We start from the raw sequence: 20,204 nt of genomic DNA, 5'->3' as shown, positions 1-20,204 counted from the left end.
GAGAGTGACCATAATTCGGTTGCGTTTAGTTTAGCAATAGAAAGGGATAGGTACATGCCACAGGGCAAGAGTTATCGTTGGGAGAAGGGCAATTATAATGCAATTAGGCAAGCCTTAGGAAGCCTAGAATGGGGTAGCAAAATGCAGGGGATGGAGACAATCAAAATGTGGAGCTGGTTTAAGGAACAGATATTGTGTGTCTTTGATAGGTATGTCCTTGTCAGGCAAGGAGGAAGTGATAAAGTAAAGCAACAGTGGTTTACTAAGAAATTTTATCTCTTGTTAAGTAGAAGAAGGAAGTTTATGTAATGTTGAGACGAGATGGTTCAGATGAGGTGATGGAGAGTTACCGAGTAGCTAGAAAGGATTTTAAAGATAGAGTTAAGAAGAGCAAGGAGGGGACATAAGCAGGTAGAATAAAGGAGAACCCCAAAGCTTTTCATAGATACGTGAGGAATAAAAGGATGACAAAGGTAGGAATAGGGCCTGTGAAAGACCGAAGTGGGAAGTTGTGTATGGACCCTGTGGAGATCAGAGAGGTGCTAAGGAATATTTCTCATCTGTTCTCACTCGTGAAAAAGAGAATATTGTAGAGGAGAAAGCTGAGATACGGGCTATTAGACTTGAAAGGATTGAGGTTAGTAAGGTGTGAAAGTAGATAAGTCCCTTGGACCGGATGGGATTTATCTGAGCATTCTCTGGGAAGCTAGGAAAGGGTTGGCTGAGCCTTTGGCTTTGATCTTTGAATCATCATTGCCTACAGGTTCAGTACCAGAGGGCTGGAGGATTGCAAATGTTGTGCCCTTGTTCAAGAAGGACAGTAGAGTTAACCCAGATAATTATAGACGAGTGAGCCTTACATCTGTTGTAAGAAAAGATTTAGAAAGGATTATAAGAGATAGGATTTATAATAATCTAGCAAGCAACAATTTGATTGGAAATAGTCCACATGGATTCGTCAAAGGCAGGTCGTGTCTCACAAACCTCATTGAGTTTTTTGGGAATGTGACCAAGCATGTGGATGAGGATAGGACAGTTGATGTGGTATAGATGACTTCAGTAAAGCCTTTGATAAGGTTCCACATGGTAGGCTACTGGAGAAAACGTGGAGGTATAGGATTGAAGGTGATTTAGCAATTTGGATTAGAAACTGGCTGTCTATGAGAAGGCTCGAGTGATGATTGATGGAAAATATTCAGCCTGGAATCTGGTTACTCCCGTGCCACAAGGATCTGTTTTGGGACCGTAGCTGTTTGTCATTTTTATAAACAACTTAGACGCATGTGTTAGTGGATGGTTTAGTAAATTTGCAGGCGATACTAAAATCGGTGGAATGCTGGACAATGTGGAAGAATGTTGCAGGTTACAGGAAGACTTGGATAAATTGCACAACTAGGCTGAGAGGTGGCAAATGGAGTTCAATGCAGATAAATGTGAGATGATTCACTTTGGGAAGAATAACAGGAAGGCAGAGTACTTGGTAGTGTGGATATGCAGAGGGATCTTGGAGTCCATGTACATAGATCCTTGAAAGTTGCCACCCAAGTTGACAGTGCTGTTAAGAAGGTGTATGGTGTGTTAGGTTTCATTGGTAGAGGGATTGAGTTCCGGAGCCATGATGTCATGCTGCAACTATACAAAATGCTAGTGTGGCCTCACGTGGAGTATTGTGTGCAGTTCTGGTCACCCCGTTACAGGAAGGATATGGAAGCATTGGAAAAGGTGCAGAGGAGACTTACCAGGGTGTTGCCTGGTCTGAAGCGAAGGTCATTTGAGGAAAGGCTGAGGGACTTTTGCAGACGATACGAAGATTGGTGGAGTTGTGGATAGTGAGGAGGGCTGTTGTCAGCTGCAAAGGGACTTAGATATGATGCAGAGCTAGGCTGAGGAGTGGCAGATGGAGTTCAACCCTGTCAAGTGTGAGGTTGTCCATTTTGGAAGGACAAATAAGAATGCGGAATACAGGGTTAACGGTAGGGTTCTTAGTAAGGTGGAGGAGCAGAGGGATCTTGGGGTCTATGTTCATTGCTCTTTGAAAGTTGCCACTCAGGTGGATAGAGCTGGTAAGAAGGCCTATGGTGTATTAGCGTTCATTAGCAGAGGGATTGAATTCAAGAATCGTGAGGTGATGTTGCAGCTGTACAGGACCTTGGTAAGGCCACACTTGGAGTACTGTGTGCAGTTCTGGTCGCCTCACTTTAGGAAAGATGTGGAAGCTTTGGAGAGGGTGTAGAGAAGATTTACCAGGATGTTGCCTGGAATGGAGAATAGGTCGTACGAGGATAGGTTGAGAGTGCTAGGCCTTTTCTCATTGGAACGGCGAAGGATGAGGGGTGACTTGATAGAGGTTTATAAGTTGATCAGGGGAATAGATAGAGTAGACAGTCAGAGACTTTTTCCCCGAGTACAACAGAGTGTTACAAGGGGACATAAATTTAAGGTGAAGGGTGGAAGGTATAGGGGGGATGACAAGGGTAGGTTCTTTACCCAGAGAGTGGTGGGGGCATGGAATGCGCTGCCTGTGGGAGTAGCAGAGTCAGAATCATTGGTGACCTTTAAGCAGCAATTGGATAGGTACATGGATGGGTGCTTAAGCTAGGACAAATGTTTGGCATAACATCGTGGGCCGAAGGGCCTGTTCTGTGCTGTATTGTTCTATGTTCTATGTTGGCTCTGTTCTCATTGGAGAGAAGAAGGCTAAGAGGCGATTTAATAGAGACATACAGGATGATCAGAGAATTAGATAGGGTGGACAGTGAGAGTCTTTTTCCTAGGATGATGACATTTGCTTGTACGAGGGGGCATAGCTACAAATTGAGGGGTGATAGATTTAAGACAGATGCTAGAGACAGGTTCTTTACTCAGAGAGTGGTAGGGGCGTGGAATGCCCTGCTTGCCAATGTAGTTAACTCAGCCACATTAGGGACATTTAAACAGTCCTTGGATAAGCACATGGATGATGATGGGATAGTGTAAGGTGATGGGCTTAGATTAGTTCATAGGTCAGAACAACATTGAGGGCTGAAGGACTTGTTCTGCGCTGTAATGTTCTATGTTCTCAGAGAAGCCTATGTTCCTCAAGCAAGAAAACAAATAATAGATTTGTCAATCATTTACTTCATGCTAACTTTGGAATCCAACTGTTTGCAAAATGGTTGCTATGTTTGTGTACATGACACTACGTTTTAAAGTTATTCACTGTAATATGAAGTGCTTTGAGATTTCGCCTGAAAGGTGATAAGCTGTTACATCAATACACATTTTTCAGTAATTTATAAAGGCCACTTTCCCTGATTGTTTAACTTTTCATAAACATTTTCAATTGTCAAGATTTTCAGTATGTTACAGAATCGTTCGGCACTAAAGCTGCTTTGCAGTACACCATGGTGCTCTTTCAACAAAATAAAATAATCAATTGTATCTATATGTAAATCAGGAAATCCCCTGTGAGTACTGCTGGCCAAATTAAAGAGTACATCCACAATTATTTTTTTTGTGAATAAGATGAGAATTATGACTTTTTTAAATTGAAGGTGTTGCATATAATCTTTTATTTGAGTCCCATGTTGTACATTTTGCTGTGAGAATTATTGTTCAAAATGATGGTCTAGGTATTTTTTATTGTTCAACAGGAGGGAGGATACTATCCTCAGTGCTCTATGTTGTTTTGAACATTTTCTGTGATGTATTACTTATCATTAGAATTTACCATAAAATTGAATTTGGAGATGCAGATACACTATTGAATGCCACATAATTGTCAACCACTGGTCAAAATAACAGTTGTGGAAAGTCTGTCTAACCAAAAACTCTATTTATGGATCAATTTTAATGACGGAGATTCTTTTATGAATTAACTTCAGACACCTGATTTGTTTAATAAGCTAAATTTTATTGTTAGCGGGCGGCAAATTTATAGTTTGTGCCATTGATCTTGACAAAAGACTCTGTACATGATCTGGACATCTCAAAGGCATGGACTTTACCTCACCTGATGTCACTTCATTTCCAGTCTCCAAGTCAGGGAGACATTTCCAGGTGCCCAGCAACATTGATCTCATCAAACAGGATAGGCAACAGACAACATTGAAATATTCTCAAAGACACTGAAGCAGGAAGTAAAATCCATTGAGTCCTTTTGCTTTAATTTTTAAAGATGTTTTATGAATAGAACAATAAATGAATGGAAAACATAAGTATTGCACTAAAGTAGAAGCTAAAACGCCATAAGGAAAAATATTTTACCATAATGGGAAAAAAAATGATATTCAACAAATATAGAATTGCTCTTTCAGGTCCGATGAAACTGTTTAACAATAATTATGCAATACTTATGTCAAAAGAAACCCACATGTGAAAAGGTGTGACTTGGTTAAGGATTTTTTATAACAAAACTAACAGTATAATAGGAAAACTCTAGTCAGTTCAGTTATTTCCAATCAGTTAAAATCTAGAGAAACCTCAACAGTATGTTCTCTGGAAAAACAGGAAATCATTAACAGTCAATTCTGCAATTCCCCATTTACCTGTGCAAATTCAAGAAGTTGCTGTCAACTCAGTGGAGTAATGCCAGTGCACGTTGATGGCATTGCAATTGCAGCTACATCAAAATCCAGAACAATGCATTTAAGTGATTATACAGTCGTCAATATGTTTGTTAACTGACTTGAGTGGAAATGGAAAAATGTTGAGTAAGTTCAATGATGATGACTTTGTTCATAGACATCATTTTGGATTAGATTAGATTCCCTACAGTGTGGATACAGGCTCTTCATCCCAACCAGTTCACACTGACCCTCTGAAGAGTAACCCATCCAGACCCATTTCCCTCTGACTAGTGCACCTAGCATTATGGACAATTTAGCATGGTCAATTCACCTGACCTGCACATCTTTGGATTATGCAGTCTTTTTACTGTTTTATATTTAAACATGAAGATTTACTGCCTTTCGGTCTGCTAAATATTTATGTGCTCAGGCACCTTACCTTCAACTATTTTAGAGTTCGAAATTAAACAGTTAGAATGTGTTTTCTATTCTGACATTAATACTCAGCTTGTTTTTAGATTCCAGTGAGCAAGACGAACAAAACACTCACGCCCCCAAAGAAGAGGCACCTCAATATAACAACTTCAGTAGCTCCAATATCCAGAGTGCCGAGCTGCCTCAGCAACCAATACAGAGCTCTAGTCTCACAACAGACAATCTTGGTCCTTTGCCTGACAACTTGGAAATGGCGTTCACTGAAAATGGGGAAGTCTACTTTATTGAGTGAGTTTAGTTTTTTTATTGGAACTTTGTTTAGTATTTTAAAAATCAGTGGGCTATAAAGCTGTGGAGAATTATAAATTTTATTCATTGAAGGTTGGTACTTCTTTGGTGACTTGGGGAGGAATTAAGCACCTTGGCATTGGTCATAAAATGATATATCAATTGTCATAGTTTTGATGTGTTGCTTTGGAAAAATGTTAGCATAAGAATGTTTGTATTTCAAAGATTGTGGACAGCCTTACAGTTTGAGAAAATTGAAAGTGATGATGTACCAAAATTCACATGTTCTTATTCCTTGATGGAGGGCTGACACCTTGAAATTAAACACCTGAGCAACAACAACTTGGATTTATAAATTGTCTTTAATATGGTAGATTGCTTCCAAGTGGACAGGATTTACATGTATTTGAAAAGGTAAGGACTGATTAGGGATAGTCAGAATGGCTTTTTGATTCGGAAATCATATCTCACGAACTTGATTGAGTTTTTGAAGAAGTAACAAAGAGGATTGATGAGGGCAGAGCGGTAGATGTGATCTATATGGAGTTCGATAAAGCGTTCAACAAGGAGACTGGATAGCAAAGGTTAGATCTCATGGAATACAGTGAGAACTAGCCATTTGAATACAGAACTGGCTCGAAGGTACAAGACAGACAGTAGTGGAGGGTTGATCTTCAGACTGGAGGCCTGTGACCAGTGGAGTGCCACAAGGATCCACTGCTTTTCGTCATTTATAAATGATTTGGATGTGAACATTGGAGGTATAGTTAGTAAGTTTGCAGATGACACCAAAATTGGAGATGTAGTGGACGGCGAAGGTTACCTCAGAGTACAATGGGATCTTCGTCATATGGACCAATGGGCTGAGGAATGTCAGATGGAGTTTAATTTAAAAAAATGCAAGGTACTGCATTTTGGACAAGCAAATCAGAGCAGGACTTGTACACTTAATGGTAAGGTTGTGGGGAGTGTTGCTGAACAAAGCAACCTTGGAGTGCAGGTTCATAGTTCCTTGAAAGTGGAGTCGCAGGTATCTAGAATAGTGAAGAAGGTGTTTGGTATGCTTTCCTTTATCGGTCAGAGCATTGGTTATAGGGCTTGGGAGGTCATGTTGAGGCTGTATAGGACATTGCTTCAGCCACAATTGGAATATTGCGTGCAATTCTGGTCTCCTTCCTATTGGAAGGATGTTGTGAAACTTTGATTTGATTTGATTAGATTAGCTTACTTACAGTGTGGAAATAGACCCTTCGGCCCAACAAGTCCACACTGACTCTCCAAAGAGCAACCCACCCAGACCCATTCCCCTACACCTAACACTGCGGGCAATTTAGCATGGCCAATCCACCTAACCTGCACATTTTTGGACTGTGGAAGGAAACCGGAGCACCCGGAGGAAACCCACGCAGACACGGGGAGAATGTGCAAACTCCACACAGTCAGTCGCCTGAGGCGGGAATTGAACCCGGGTCTCTGGCGCTGTGAGGCAGCAGTGCTAACCAATGTGCCACTGTGACACCCATAAAAAGTTTCAGAAAAGATTTACAAGGATGTTGCCAGGATTGAAGGACTTGAGCTATAGGGAGAAGTTGAATAAGCTAGGGCTGTTTTCGCTGGGGCGTCAGAGGCTGAGGGATGACTTTATAGAAGTTTATAAAATCATGAGGGGTACAGATAGGATAAATAGAAAAGGTCTTTTCCATGGGGTGGGGGAGTCCAGAACTTGAGGGCATAGGTTTAGGGTGAGAGGGGAAAGATACAAAAGGGACCTAAGAGGGCAATGTTTTCACGCAGAGGGTGGTGCGTTATGAAATGAGCTCCCAGAGGAAGTGGTGGAGGCTGGTACAATTACAGCATTAAAAAGGAATCTGGATAGGTATATGAAAAGGAAAGATATAGCGGGATATGGGCCAATTACTGGCAATGGGACTAAATTAGGTTAGGATATCTGGTCGGTATGGACGAGTTGGTCTGAAGGGTCTGTTTCTATGCTATACGTCTCTATCACTCTATGACTATGACTGAGTGCTTCACAACAATGTTATGAGAAAAAAAGTATTCTATAATCCTATGAAAATTTGATAGTGGAGATATTCGGAAGGTGATAAAAAGTCTAGTCAAAGAATTTTTATTTTAATGAACAACATGAAATAGAGAGAAGTTTACAGTAAGAAGGCACATCTTCCCACGATGAGGGCAAAGGAAATTAGAATGCAAGCGCCAGAATTGGAAAAATGCAAAATTCTTAGAAGGTGGGATAAGTTGGCAGAGCTCAAGGAAAGTAAATCATGTCAGGATTTGAGCATAAGTTTAAAATAGTTAATCCTTTTGCTAGACGGTGAGCCATTGTAGGATGGCAAGCACAGGAGGAATTTATGGATAATGCACAGTGTAGGATTGTCTTAAGGGTGGAAAAATAAAAAGTTTAAATAAATGATGGGCCATCATTATTGACTGCTAAATTTGATACAACTGTCTTGCGAAATCAACTTAAGTTGCAGCGAAATTCTCTTCACACTCTGCTTTACTAATTTGTACGAACAAAAAACAAACATTCAGATTGGTCTCACTCTTATCTTATTGCTTAAACTGGATGGATTCCTAGTTTTTCCACTGTTTCAGTCATTATTATTTCAGTTAGTTCACACTGTCTTCACTTGAAATGAAACTGAAAAAGTTTGACTCAGTGACAGTCTTGGTTCTGAACCTGGAGACTGGTGGTTCACAAGAAGATAAGACATGCAGGAGAAAAATCCTACAACCCATAGAGCCTGCTCTGCCATTCAGTATGATCACAGCTAATCTCAAGTTTCAACTTCACATTCTGATCTGCTCTTCCTGTCACTTGATTCCCTGATAGACCAATAATCTTCTTATCTCAGCCTTAAATATATCCAATGGAGCATTAGCAATCCTCTGGAGTAGAGGACTCCAAAGAACTACAAGTCTTTGAGTGAAGAAATTTCTCATCTCACTCCGAAATGATTGACTCTTTATTTGAAAAATGTATGTCTTAATTTATATTCCCCTGCCAGGGAAACAAAATTGCACTGTCCAGCCCTTTCATAATCTTAAATTATTCAATTAGATCAACTCTCATTCTTCTGAACTGCAGAGAATATAGATGCAATTTACTCAGCTTATCATCATCATCAAACAACACTGTCACTAGACGGCCAACCTAGTGAACCTCCACTGTACTGGCTACAGTGCAAGTATGGAAACCAAAATTGTGTGCAGTGTTCCAGTTGTAGTTTCACCAAAGTCCTGTACAATCATAACAATAATCATTTATTCCTGTACATCAGCTCCCTTGTACCAATACGCCAGTTTCTTTCCTATATGCTTGTCATACCTGGAGACTTTGATTCCTTCTCTCAGTACACCCAGATTTTTGTGACTATCACCCTTCAAATATTTCATGCCCTTCCACATAGATTGTGATGACCCTCTGACTCGACACCACCCACCTCTTTTATTATCTCTCCCTTTAAGTAATCAGACTATTTGTCAAAAATCCAACATTTAATCAGAGGAATTCTCTTCGAAATAAAAGATTGGAAAGGTGAACAGTTGTCTTCAATCCTGCCACATTCACTACTTTTTGGCACCGACTACATCCCTCGTCCTGATATCTTCCTGAGATTAAACTAGACAATTTGCATCTTTATCTTAGCAGTTGCCCCTGAGCTAAGCTTCTGACAAGACATTCACATCATTTTTCTCTTAAGCTACTGTTAACATTGGTTAGATTCTTGTCTCCTTGAACTCATTTTGCTTTTCTGTTGTAAACAGACAGTAACTACCATCTGTCTTCTCTCTCCCGCTCTATTTGGCTTCTTTTAAAATCTGCTGTAATTCTTTTCAAAGTGTTTCTTATTCTTTCTGCAGCAGTAATTCAAAACAAACCCCCTGCTTTCTTCACCTTAGAAGAATAATATGTTACTAACACTCTGAGCGAACAAAAACAAAATGACCGAATTTACCAAATGAGCATCAAGAAATTACCAACAACTGTCCATGCTTTGAAACTTTAATACAAAGAACTAATGCAAATTAATCATGAATTCTTCAAACAAAAAGGTGAACTTTATTTTAAATAGTTGATACAATAAAGAAACTATCAAGTGGTTTCTCTAGCATGTAAGGCATGGTGACAGAAGTGTGCTGTTCTGTGGAACAGGTCCTTCAACCCACCATGTCTGTGCTGACCTTGACACTATTCTAACCTAATCCCAGCTGCCTCACATGATCCATACCTTCTATTCCTTGCTTGTTCATGTGCCTGCCTAAATGCCCCTTAAACTTTGCTATAGTATCTGCTACTACCAACTCCCCTGAAAGCACATTCCAGGCACCTACTATCCACCGTGTAAAAACATTTTCCTCTCACATCACCTTTTGAACTTGCCCCTCACCTTAAACCTATGTCAGCTATTATTTGACATTTTCATCTTGGGAAAGAGAATCCAACTTTCCACCCTATCCTTGCCAGTCATAGTTTTATATATTTCTATCAGCTCCCCCACCCTGCAATCTCCAATGCTTTAGCAAAAGTGATCCAAGTTTGTCCAACCTCTTGTTTTAGCCAATACACTCCAAATCATCCAACATTCTGGTAAACCTCATCTGCACGCTCGCCAAAGCGTCTATACCCTTCCTATAATGCAATAACCAGAACTGCACATAGTACTACAAATGTGGTCTGACCAATGTCTTACACAGTTATAACATGTTATGCCAACTTTTATACTCGATGCACTGACTGCTAAAGGCAGGCAAGCCTTATGCCACCACTACCACCTTATCTACTTCATGCAGGTTAGTTCAGGAGCTCCATACAACAACAGCTTTCATCTCTGAGTTTCACAGGCACAATTACCATCAGCACAGCACCCTTTTGCAACCTTCTCTCCCTCAGGTAATACCTATCCCAATGGTTCTTTTTCAACCAACCAGTAAATAATAAGCTGGCCAGTTCAGGGAAAGGAACTAGCTATTTAAAGCCTCTGACTATTGAGACAGCTCTCTACATTTTAGACATTTTTAGCCCGCACCCCAGAGCTTTTGTCTTCATTTCAGTTAAACAAAATAAATTGATATCTTCCTGAAAATGATTTAATTTTCATCATGATACATCTGTGTTCCTCTTTCCATCTCTGTCTGCATTCTGTTTGTGCTTGCATCAAGCCCTTCACGCTCCAGCTCAGCTGTTTGCACCCCGCTTTTGTGTCTGCACGTCTTAAATCATGTGGCACAGATATAATTATTTCTGACCTTTCATTCTTGGTACTTCTCCTAGGTCAAGAGTTGGTGTTGCTTCTAGGTCAAGCTTGCCAGCTCCTGTAGACTAGTATTTCCTATTCCCAAGCAAATCAAAGTGATTTGCAAACTGATGCAAACTGTTAAAGGTCATTTTCAAACATTCGTAAAAACAATTATGATCCACAGAGCTTTTGGAAAAAAATGTCATTTCTTTCCTTAATGTATTGTTTCCAGGTCAAAACTTACCATAGGTGTCAGTGCATCAAAAAAGTTGTATTACAAGTGTTTATATGTTTCCATAGGACTTATATAATTGTGCAATCATGGTAAATTCAGTTAACTGACCTGAGATTAAGCATGCTCTTTAAATAGTAGAGCTTGACTGAAAGCTACTCTTAGAGGATTAGATTAGATTCCCTACAGTTCAGAAACAGGCCCTTCGGCCCAACCAGTCCACACTGACCCTCTGAAGAGTAACCCACCCAGACCCATTTCCCTCTGACTAATACACCTAGCACTATGGGCAATTTAGTATGGCCAATTCACCTAACCTGCACATCTTTGGACTGTGGGAGGAAACCAGAGCACCCGGAGGAAACCCAAGCAGACACGGGGAGAATGTGCAAACTCCACACAGTCACCTGAGGCTAGAATCGAACCTGGGACCCTGGTGCTGAGGCAGCAGTGCTAACCACCGAGCCACCGTTACTTAAAATTATTTTATCTCTTTATACTGTAGAATTTATATTATGATATAAAACTTTACTATTGTATTCTGCATTCTTTGGATTCACCCAATTTAAAAAGATGTATAAATTGTTTTAAAAAATAATAATCAGCAGGAGTTGCTGACACAGGTCTTGATACTTTAAAGCTCTTGAGGGATTTTGAGTTATGTGTGTGCATACTTAAATATATTTTGATGTTTTGTAGCCACAATACTAAGACTACATCATGGCTTGATCCAAGGTGCCTGAGCAAGCAGCCAAAACCACTCGAAGAATGTGAAGATGATGGTCAGTGAAATGTGATCATTCTAGAATCGTTGGTCAGAAAAATGTACATGTTGCAATAAAACGTAGTTGATTCCTGATAGACAGCATGTTTCAATTTTTTTCTCTCTCTCCAGTAATGGACTCAATTAACTGCTCTCTATAATCAGTTACTTCACTTAAATAATAATGCAATGTCACTTCAAGTTGCATATTTTAATGATGAAGTGGATGATGTACCTTTAGTTTAGAAGTTTGTTTTCTAGTCCAAGTGTTTAATTGCAATGTTCATCTCTGCTGCTATTCAGAAAGATATCTTGGCACTACCAACCCACTAGGAGAAAGTGAGGACTGCAGAAGCTGGAGATCAGAGCTGAAAATGTGTTGCTGGAAAAGCGCAGCAGGTCAGGCAGCATCCAAGGAGCAGGAGAATCGACGTTTCGGGCATGAGCCTTCCTGAAGAAGGGCTCATGCCTGAAACGTCGATTCTCCTGCTCCTTGGATGCTGCCTGACCTGCTGCACTTTCCACTACCAACCCACTCATCACTTCTAAAACCAGTCAGTGTTCTCAGAAAATAGATGGGAATGTTCTGGAAACTTACTTACCTACTGTAACCCAAATAATTTGAAACTTTATTGATCTTCAATCATTACTGACCTAATCAAAGTGACTTTTTAAAAATCTCTTTATTGAAACTATTGACTGTAGTTGCATGTAAGCCTCTGCTCAGATGATAGAACTCTTGACTGTGAGTGAGAAGATTGTTGGTTCATGTCCTGTTATCAAAACTCTAGGCTGGCACCTAAACTGAGGGAATATTGTGCTCCAGAGATGTATTCTTTTGTTTGAGAAATTAAACAGAGGGCCCGACTACCTTCCCACATCTATGTAAAATACCCCATAACATTATTCTGAAGAAGAACAATCTCCATAGTTTTCTGGCTGATATTTAACACTCAGTTACTTATCACAGCAACATTATCTGGCCATTATTACTTGCTGCCATGTTTCCTACACTTAAATAGTGACTCCAGTTCAAAAATACTTCATTGTCTTTAAAGCTGTTTGTGACATCCTCAGGTCATGACGTATGCTATGTAAATGTAAGTAAATGAATTCCTGACTTTTGAGTGACTTAATGACTTTGAAAATAAAACAGCATGAAATAATATATGTATATCATCTAGGTCATATTCTTCGGCATTTTCTCTTGGAATTTGTTTCTTGGATTATGTCTGTACTTTACAGTTATTTTAAAGCTGCCGTATTTTATTGCTCTTTCCATTTGGTAACTTGCCCTTATTTGCAAGGTTCACCTTGGTTTTGCAAGTTTTTTTTGTATTTGCTTACCTAAGCTAAAAACAAAATTGTGGTATAACATTTTCTTCAAATGATTGAAAGAATAGTATAATAAAAAATAGTGTTTTTATAATGTTATGTGACTGTTTCTTAAGTTTCTCGAGTTGGGCAACCAGAAATGGACATAGCAATTTAATGGTGTAGTGTGCTGAATGTTTCTTCAGGAAGTCTGGGATTTATGGATTGCTTTTGTGTTTCTCTGTTTATTTTCTTAATTGCCTGGGTGGAACTATTGCTGTTGGGGATGGGGTCTTTGCTTGTTGGTTTCACTTTGATTTTAGCTAAATTCTTTTCTGTTACTTTCTTCTGTCCTTGCTGGGTGCATTTGCCTTGGAGAAGAAGGGGTACACACAGAGGAACTGGACAGTGAAATAGGTAACTCGCCGTACAGCATGATGTGTAGTAATTCAACTTTCAACAAATATTCACACGTTCTTAAGCTTTCTCTATTTTAAGTACTGTTGTGATGAAAACAATTCAGTCCTGCAGTTACTTGACTTATGGTTTGAGCATAATTGAAGCTCTGTGCTTAATGCAAAGCAATTACAGAATGTAATTTTAGACCTTTCTGTAATCGATGGATATTGATCCAACACAATACAACTTGCAATATGTGGTTACTGTGGTTGATGAGATCACTCTAAGGGTATGACATAAAAATGTCTCAAAGTAAAAGGCCAGCATCAACAGTGAATGATCTTTGGGTTTGAATAATGTTTGTATATATGTGTGTGTGTCAGAAAATATGTTCAGTATCAAATGTTCTTAGTCAGATTATTTGCCATTAGGCCAAAACAAAACACTCAAGAAAAAAAAATATTGAATCTTGGAACTTGCCAATAAGTCAAGCAGCATCTGTGAAGAGAGAAACAGCATTAGCATTTCAGCTTCACAACAATCCATCAGAACGGGAAAATGTTAAAACTGAGCAAGGTTAAGCAGAATAGAGGCAGGGAAATGGGAAAGGGGGCGAAAGAGCAAAAGAGATGTGAGAGAGATTAAAAGGCTGGTGGATGTTGGAAGGCAAAAGGAGATGATAGTAGATGAGCCAAAAGATGAGTGTAGATGTGCACATGGCAAGAACAGAGTAATTACAGACTCTAGACTTAATCATTAAGCATTTGTATAGAAGAACTGTGTATGCAGAAAGTCATTTTCAGTTGTGACAGAATTGTTGCTTTAATGAATTCTTAATCTGCAAATATGCCTTTCACAAATAAATAATAGAATATTTTCAAGCACATTTGAAGTGCCCCCTTCCTTCAACCAATGGTAATTTCTTTCAGTCTCAAGTTGTCGCAGATTGCTGGTGCTTACTTCATAAGCTCTACAGTGTTGCTGCATTCAGCAAAGGGTGTACCAAGCTGAGTTGAGAAGTTCATTACCATCTAAATTATAAAAACCTTCAACAAGCTGCTGTTCAGACAAATGTTTCACTCCAGGCAATGTAGTACAGTAATTAATGAGATGAAAAACATTGAGTGCTGCAGCTTAAAAGCAAAATCTTATGAATATTTAGAGCAAAGGATCCCTTTTCTGTTTCTGCAATAATGTGTTGAAATGGATATACAAATTATTCTTTCTATTTCTGTTTTAACACTATTGGGTGCAGCACATCCTTTTTTTTTGTCTCAAGTATGTACATAGGTGGCAATGCATCAAGAGTAAGTCTTTAAACCTCCCAGCTTTCTAAAATATTTTGGTGAAGTCCACAATGATTAAAATCTTTTTTCCCATGCTTCATATAAAAGACAGAATTTTACTGTCGCCCATTATCACCTTTGCAGGCAAAGGGCTTGTACAATTCCTCCCACAGCCCTCTTGCCTGTCTTCAAACTTGTCCACAGTTCAATGCTGATCAAGCCTCTGGTAGGAAGGGTGGGGATGGGGAGTATCTATCGCTGTTCCTCTCTTCCATATTGGACATAGTCCCTCCCTCAGCCCATTGTATTCCTACCACATCCTTTCTCCACATATGGCCTTGCCATTATGACTGCCACCTCCCTCTTCCCTTACTTCCGGGCTTTTACTCAACTCCCACAACATCTACGCTGATTGCAGTGGCACTGTCAGTCCCAGCAGTTTGCCCTAATTCTGATAGTGCTGGTAGGACAACAGAACTGGCAAGCCTATCGGATAACCAGTTAGCCTCTGGAGATGGGGGCAGAAGTTTTTCCTCCGTCCAGTTCAAGCTTCTCAGAATGTTAAATGGCTGCAGGGCACGACATTGGTGGGAATGAATTCCCTGCTGACTCTCCAGCAGGAAACACCACCATCTTGCCTCCAAACAGATTCTAATTGAATCTCTTGTTCCATGCAAGAGCCAAGAGAGGAAGTGATTCACTCATGAAAAGAAAATCAGCCCTTTATTAAAAATAAAATAACCTTTAAGCAGCAAATACAATAAATTGCTGACTCTATTCTTATATTATAGCATGATTCCAAATGGTGGTTCCCCTCTGTTAATCTGAAGACAAGTGGTTGAAAAGGAAAAGGGCAAAGAACTTAATAGATATTCGTAGAAGCCATGTTCTGAGCTTGCTTCAGGTAAAATAGACATTGACCAGGAGTTTTAATATATACCCATAATAAAGTAACAATAATTTGGGAGTTTGGAACTGGAAATACTTCCATTTCTAAAATCTGATTTGTGGCAATCTATATATAAATATATACTTCTAAAAGTATGGCTTTAACTTGAGTAATTCTTTAAAACTGATAATTATAAGAAAGGTTTAGTCATATATTTAAAGACAGTTTAAATAGTTTAATGCATTTTAACTAGTAAGGTATCCAGCGATTTTTGCAGCATCTGTTTAGTGCTGTTTTAGTGTCTAAATAATCTAAATAAGCATAGCTTTTAGCTCTTCAGTTTAATGCACATTTTAATGTATTAAGGTGATTAGCATAGTCCATGAGGAACCTTAGGAGCCTCCTCACGTCAAGAGAAATTGCTGAAAAAGTATAGCAGCATCCGTGGAGAGAAATCAGAGCTAATGTTTCAGGTCGAATGACCCTCCCTCAGAACAGTTCTGAGGAAGGGTCACTCAGTCTGAAGCATCAATTCTGATTTCTCTCCACAGATGCTACCAGACCTGCTGAACTTTTCCAGCATATGTTTTAGTTTCTGATTTACAATGCTTGCAGTCCCTTCGTTTTTTATCTGTTCACATCAAGTAGGGGCACGAAAAGAGTCTGACATGAACCACTTCAGTAAGAACTTTCACTCTTGGCATTGTTCTGTCTTCCTCTCTGCCCGCTTGCTGTGTTCTTCCAAGCTCCTGTTTGTCATCGGACACCTTCCTCCCCTTTCTTGACCTCTTCATTTCCATCTCCGGTGACAGTCGCCAGACAGACATTTACTATAAACCCACAGATTCTCACAGCTGCCTGGACCACACCTCCTCCCACCCCATATCCTGCAATAACTCCATCCCATTCTCCCAATTCCTCAGCAGCATTTGCTCTGAGAAGGAGACATTCCTCTCCCAAGCATCCCAGACAGCCGTCTACCACACCACCTTCATTCCTTGTTCTACTGCTCTAAATCCCAATCCCAAATGCAATAAAGACAGAGTCTCCCTTGTCCTCACCTACCACCTATCAATCTCTGCATCCAACGCATCATTGGCCAACTCCAACTAGACCCCACCACAAGAACATCTTCCCCTCCCCACCCAGCTCTGCCTTCTGCAAGGACCATACCCTTTGTCTGTCCTTTGTTCATGCCACTCTCCCCACCAACCCCCCAATTCCCCAGGTACCTCCCCCACAACCGGAAAAGATGCAAAACGTGCTGGTACACCAGACCCCTCATCTCCATCCAGGGCCCCCAAACAGTCCTTCCACATGAGACAGAGGTTCAACTGCCCCTCCTCCAACCTAGTTTACTGTATCCGGTGCTCCCAATGTGATCTTTTCCACATCACAAAGACCGAACATAAACTTATGGAACTGTTTGCCAAGCATCTCAGCCGGGCCCACAAGGATCAACTGGACCTCCCAGTCACCGCCCATTTTAATTCCCCTTCCCATTCTCTTTCCGTCATGTCCATCCTTGGCCTCTTCCATTGCCACAATGAACCAAATCGCAAATTGGAGGAACAACACCTCATCTTCTGCCTGGGCAGCCTACAGCCCGGAAGACTCAACACTGAGTTCTCCAATTTCAAATAATCTCTTCCCTCCCCCTCCCACCCCTCCAGCCCTCTACCCCTCCCAGCCACCTATTGGATTCTTTCCTCCCATCGACCAATCAGATCACACCCTCTACCGTCTTCACCTATTCCCACTTCAACACCCTGCCCTCGCCACCCCCTTTATCTGCAGCTCCCCCTGCATCCACCCCCATACCTGAAGAAGGATTACACCTGAAATGTCAACTTCTCCAACTCCTGATGCTGCCTGGCTTGCTGTATTCTTCCAGCCTCCTGCTTGTCGATCCTGTCTTCCTCTCTAAACACTTAACCAACTGAGCTGAGAGACACCCATACTTTATTGATATGGTTGATATTAAACTGCAATTCCACTGCTTTCAGTTTTGCTAAAAAAAAACTGAATTATAGGGGATATGGATATCAAGAGCCAAAAAGATGTTTTAGTGTCTTAAAATGAATAATTTTAATTACTGAAAACCTTTAGCAAATGTGCTTCTTATGAGTTAATAAATATTAACTTTGTCACGAGATGTATTTTAGTGATTATTTGATTAAGAAACAGCTATCATATTGTTGCAAAAATGCAAGTATAGAAAGTAAGATTGAAAGTGTAGTCTTGAAATACAATTGGATAAGTGTCAAATGGTGATATGTTCTGAAATGTTTTCGATATTGTTGTATATGTGTGTTAATACACATATTTGAAATAATTGTATTTTAAGTATATATAAATACACAAAATATATTTATCCAATCCCTTTGTACATAACTCAGTTGAACTGATTAAATGTCATGACCGGTGCCTGATGATAGATAAATGGAGAAGTTAAATTTTAGAATTTTGCAGGCACAGTATTATCCAGAGACTGTACCTATCTAAACAACAAAATGAATATGTTCCTTTGTTTATTTTCTGTTAACATCATATAAATAATATAATTTGATTTAAATTATTTGAACTAAGAATGAGATGAATGTGAGGGAGGATTTCTGAGGATTAGATTATTGAACAAATAGGTGTCACTTTCTTTGGAAGATGGTATGAATTTTTTTATGACTGCAGGGACTGTTTCAAGCAATTGAGCTTAATTCTCTGTCTCTAGTGGAGAGTCAAATATAATGTTTAACCATATTGTTTTTGTTTGGCGGATGATGAAGGGAAGACAGCATAAACGATGTGCAATGTTCTAAAAAGTCATTTCATGAAAATTATGTTTTGTAGCCTGAGTAATGTAACTGAATTCTTCAGAACTCATATGCACCACAAATGTTGAATAGAGTGTAATGGTTCAATAAGATTATATGATTACCTTACGATTTCTGAACTCTGGATTTACATCAAATCCAAACTGAGAGGATGAAAAATATTTCTATCTGTCTTTCCACTGGCTTGAAACAAGTAGTGCTGCCTCCAGTATAAAACCAGTACAAATTTGACATTATATTGGCCCTTTCACTCAAAAGTCACATTGATGGCTATCTGGAAGCAGAATGATGTGTTGAAATAGAATGTAGTCAAGAGGTTGGTGCTGAGGTATACTCTTAAATTGGAAGTGATTTAGACTGGACAGTACCTAATCTGCAACTATGTGATAGTTATATGGAAGGTGTTCTATTCCACCTGCACTAACATCCTTCGCTGTCATGAACGCAAAAGATCGGCCAAAAAGGATTTGTGAATTGCTGATTGGTTGCTATGGGAATTTTATGATCTAAGATGTTGCTTGAGCCACACGAATTAGCAAGGAAATGTCAAATGCAGCAGTGAAGAGGTCAGGATTATCGGAGCAGATACCAGATCTTTAAATCCACAAACAACAAGTGAATTGCACAATATAATAAAGTAAAAAATAGAAAATGTCGATCATGTTGAAGGCCTTTGACACATTTCTCAAGTTTGACCCATTTTTAAAATATAGGCCATTGCAGTCTCACTGGAAAGAAATCTAACATATGCTCCTGAGGATGAAAAAAAAACCCATAATCCTCCTCGAGGCTGATGTCCTGCCCAAGTTTCCTGTCTGCAGAGCTCAGTTCATATTTCTTCTATTCGCTCCTATTGCTCCTTTCAAATATGGAAGTTAGGAATATTTAAAAGGTTGTTGTTATTATGGTAAACACATAACCCAGACTCTGAATAGACAGAGACTCAATGTACCTTCAGCAGGTCCCAATGCACTGTCTCTGCCTGAGAAGGTTAAACTTAGTTGGGCAAGGTTCAAGCCCTGCTATAATTACTTGTAGCAAGTGGGGAGGGAAAGTCCACCTAAATTATATGATGTGTCTAATGGTTGTCCCTGCCCCCATTATTCTCATTAACCTTCTGTCCCAATATACTTTTTACAGGTTTAAAGATGGCGAAAAAAAATGAAGCATTCAGGGTTTAATTCAGGGCAGACTGTCAGTCAGCCCATTCTGCTACTTAAAGTTGTTCTCTAAAAACATAGAATGAGATGTCGGGTATTTAGAAAGGAACTCACTTTGGTGCAGGAAAGAAATCTGTTTCTCATTCCACATTTGTACAAGAACTAGCCCATTGAGTTTAACTGTAGTGTTTTATTATGAACATTAAATGTTGCCCTTGCTTTATTGTCTCCACTATCATTTTTCCCAAAACGATGTGTGATTCTCTAGGCATATATCTTTTCTTCTGCTCCATGCTTACTTTTGAGGTTATTTGTACAAAAAAATCAAGTGGTTGTACAGAACTTACCAATTCTTTACATGCATCAATTCTATTCACCCACCTCCTCTAACCTGCTAAAACCTTGATAGTTAACTTTAGTAGAGTTTTCATTGAATTGTATTTGCAATAAAATAAATTTGTTGATTTGATGAGAAAATTAAGTTCCATAAAAATGAGCAATGTGGAATAATGAACATTCCGCACTCTAAGGAATCTAATCTAATCACAGTTCCTTAGCAAGTTAAATATTTCATAATATTTCAAATCTTTGAATTCTGCCTATTACTGCCTTAATTTGAAGACCCTTCTGAAACAGAGAGGCAGCAATTCTCCATAATCATTATTTTGACCTGGAGTGGCTCCAGTTTTGTGGGTGTGACCAGCCTTTCAGTGCACTAGATTTTAAACCACTGTTTAATATCATGGACATTCAAGTAATGTTCAATGCAATGCTTGTTTAAATTTCTTTGTTT

General features: G+C 39.5%; 1 protein-coding gene across 6 annotated transcripts in view; it reads left to right on the top strand.

Moving 5' to 3' along the window:
• The window catches only part of magi1b (membrane associated guanylate kinase, WW and PDZ domain containing 1b), a 462,351-nt gene that overhangs the window by 370,388 nt on the left and 71,759 nt on the right, over nucleotides 1–20,204 (top strand). For 5 of the 6 annotated variants that reach the window (XM_043708283.2, XM_087994417.1, XM_043708281.2 and 2 more), the window contains 3 exons: nucleotides 5,066–5,270; nucleotides 11,469–11,551; nucleotides 13,228–13,263. In XM_043708283.2, coding sequence (XP_043564218.2) covers nucleotides 5,066–5,270; nucleotides 11,469–11,551; nucleotides 13,228–13,263 — 324 coding nt within the window. The remainder of the gene's footprint in view (nucleotides 1–5,065; nucleotides 5,271–11,468; nucleotides 11,552–13,227; nucleotides 13,264–20,204) is intronic. The other variant, XM_043708285.2, reaches the window with a different exon arrangement.

This window comes from Chiloscyllium plagiosum, unplaced genomic scaffold (genome assembly GCF_037043375.1).
Source record: "Chiloscyllium plagiosum isolate Xiang-an unplaced genomic scaffold, Cpla_swu_hap1 HiC_scaffold_14, whole genome shotgun sequence".
In the NCBI taxonomy this organism is placed as follows: Eukaryota; Metazoa; Chordata; class Chondrichthyes; order Orectolobiformes; family Hemiscylliidae; genus Chiloscyllium; species Chiloscyllium plagiosum.
The sequence above is the reverse complement of the archived record's forward strand: the minus strand, read 5'-3'. Positions and strand labels throughout refer to the sequence as shown.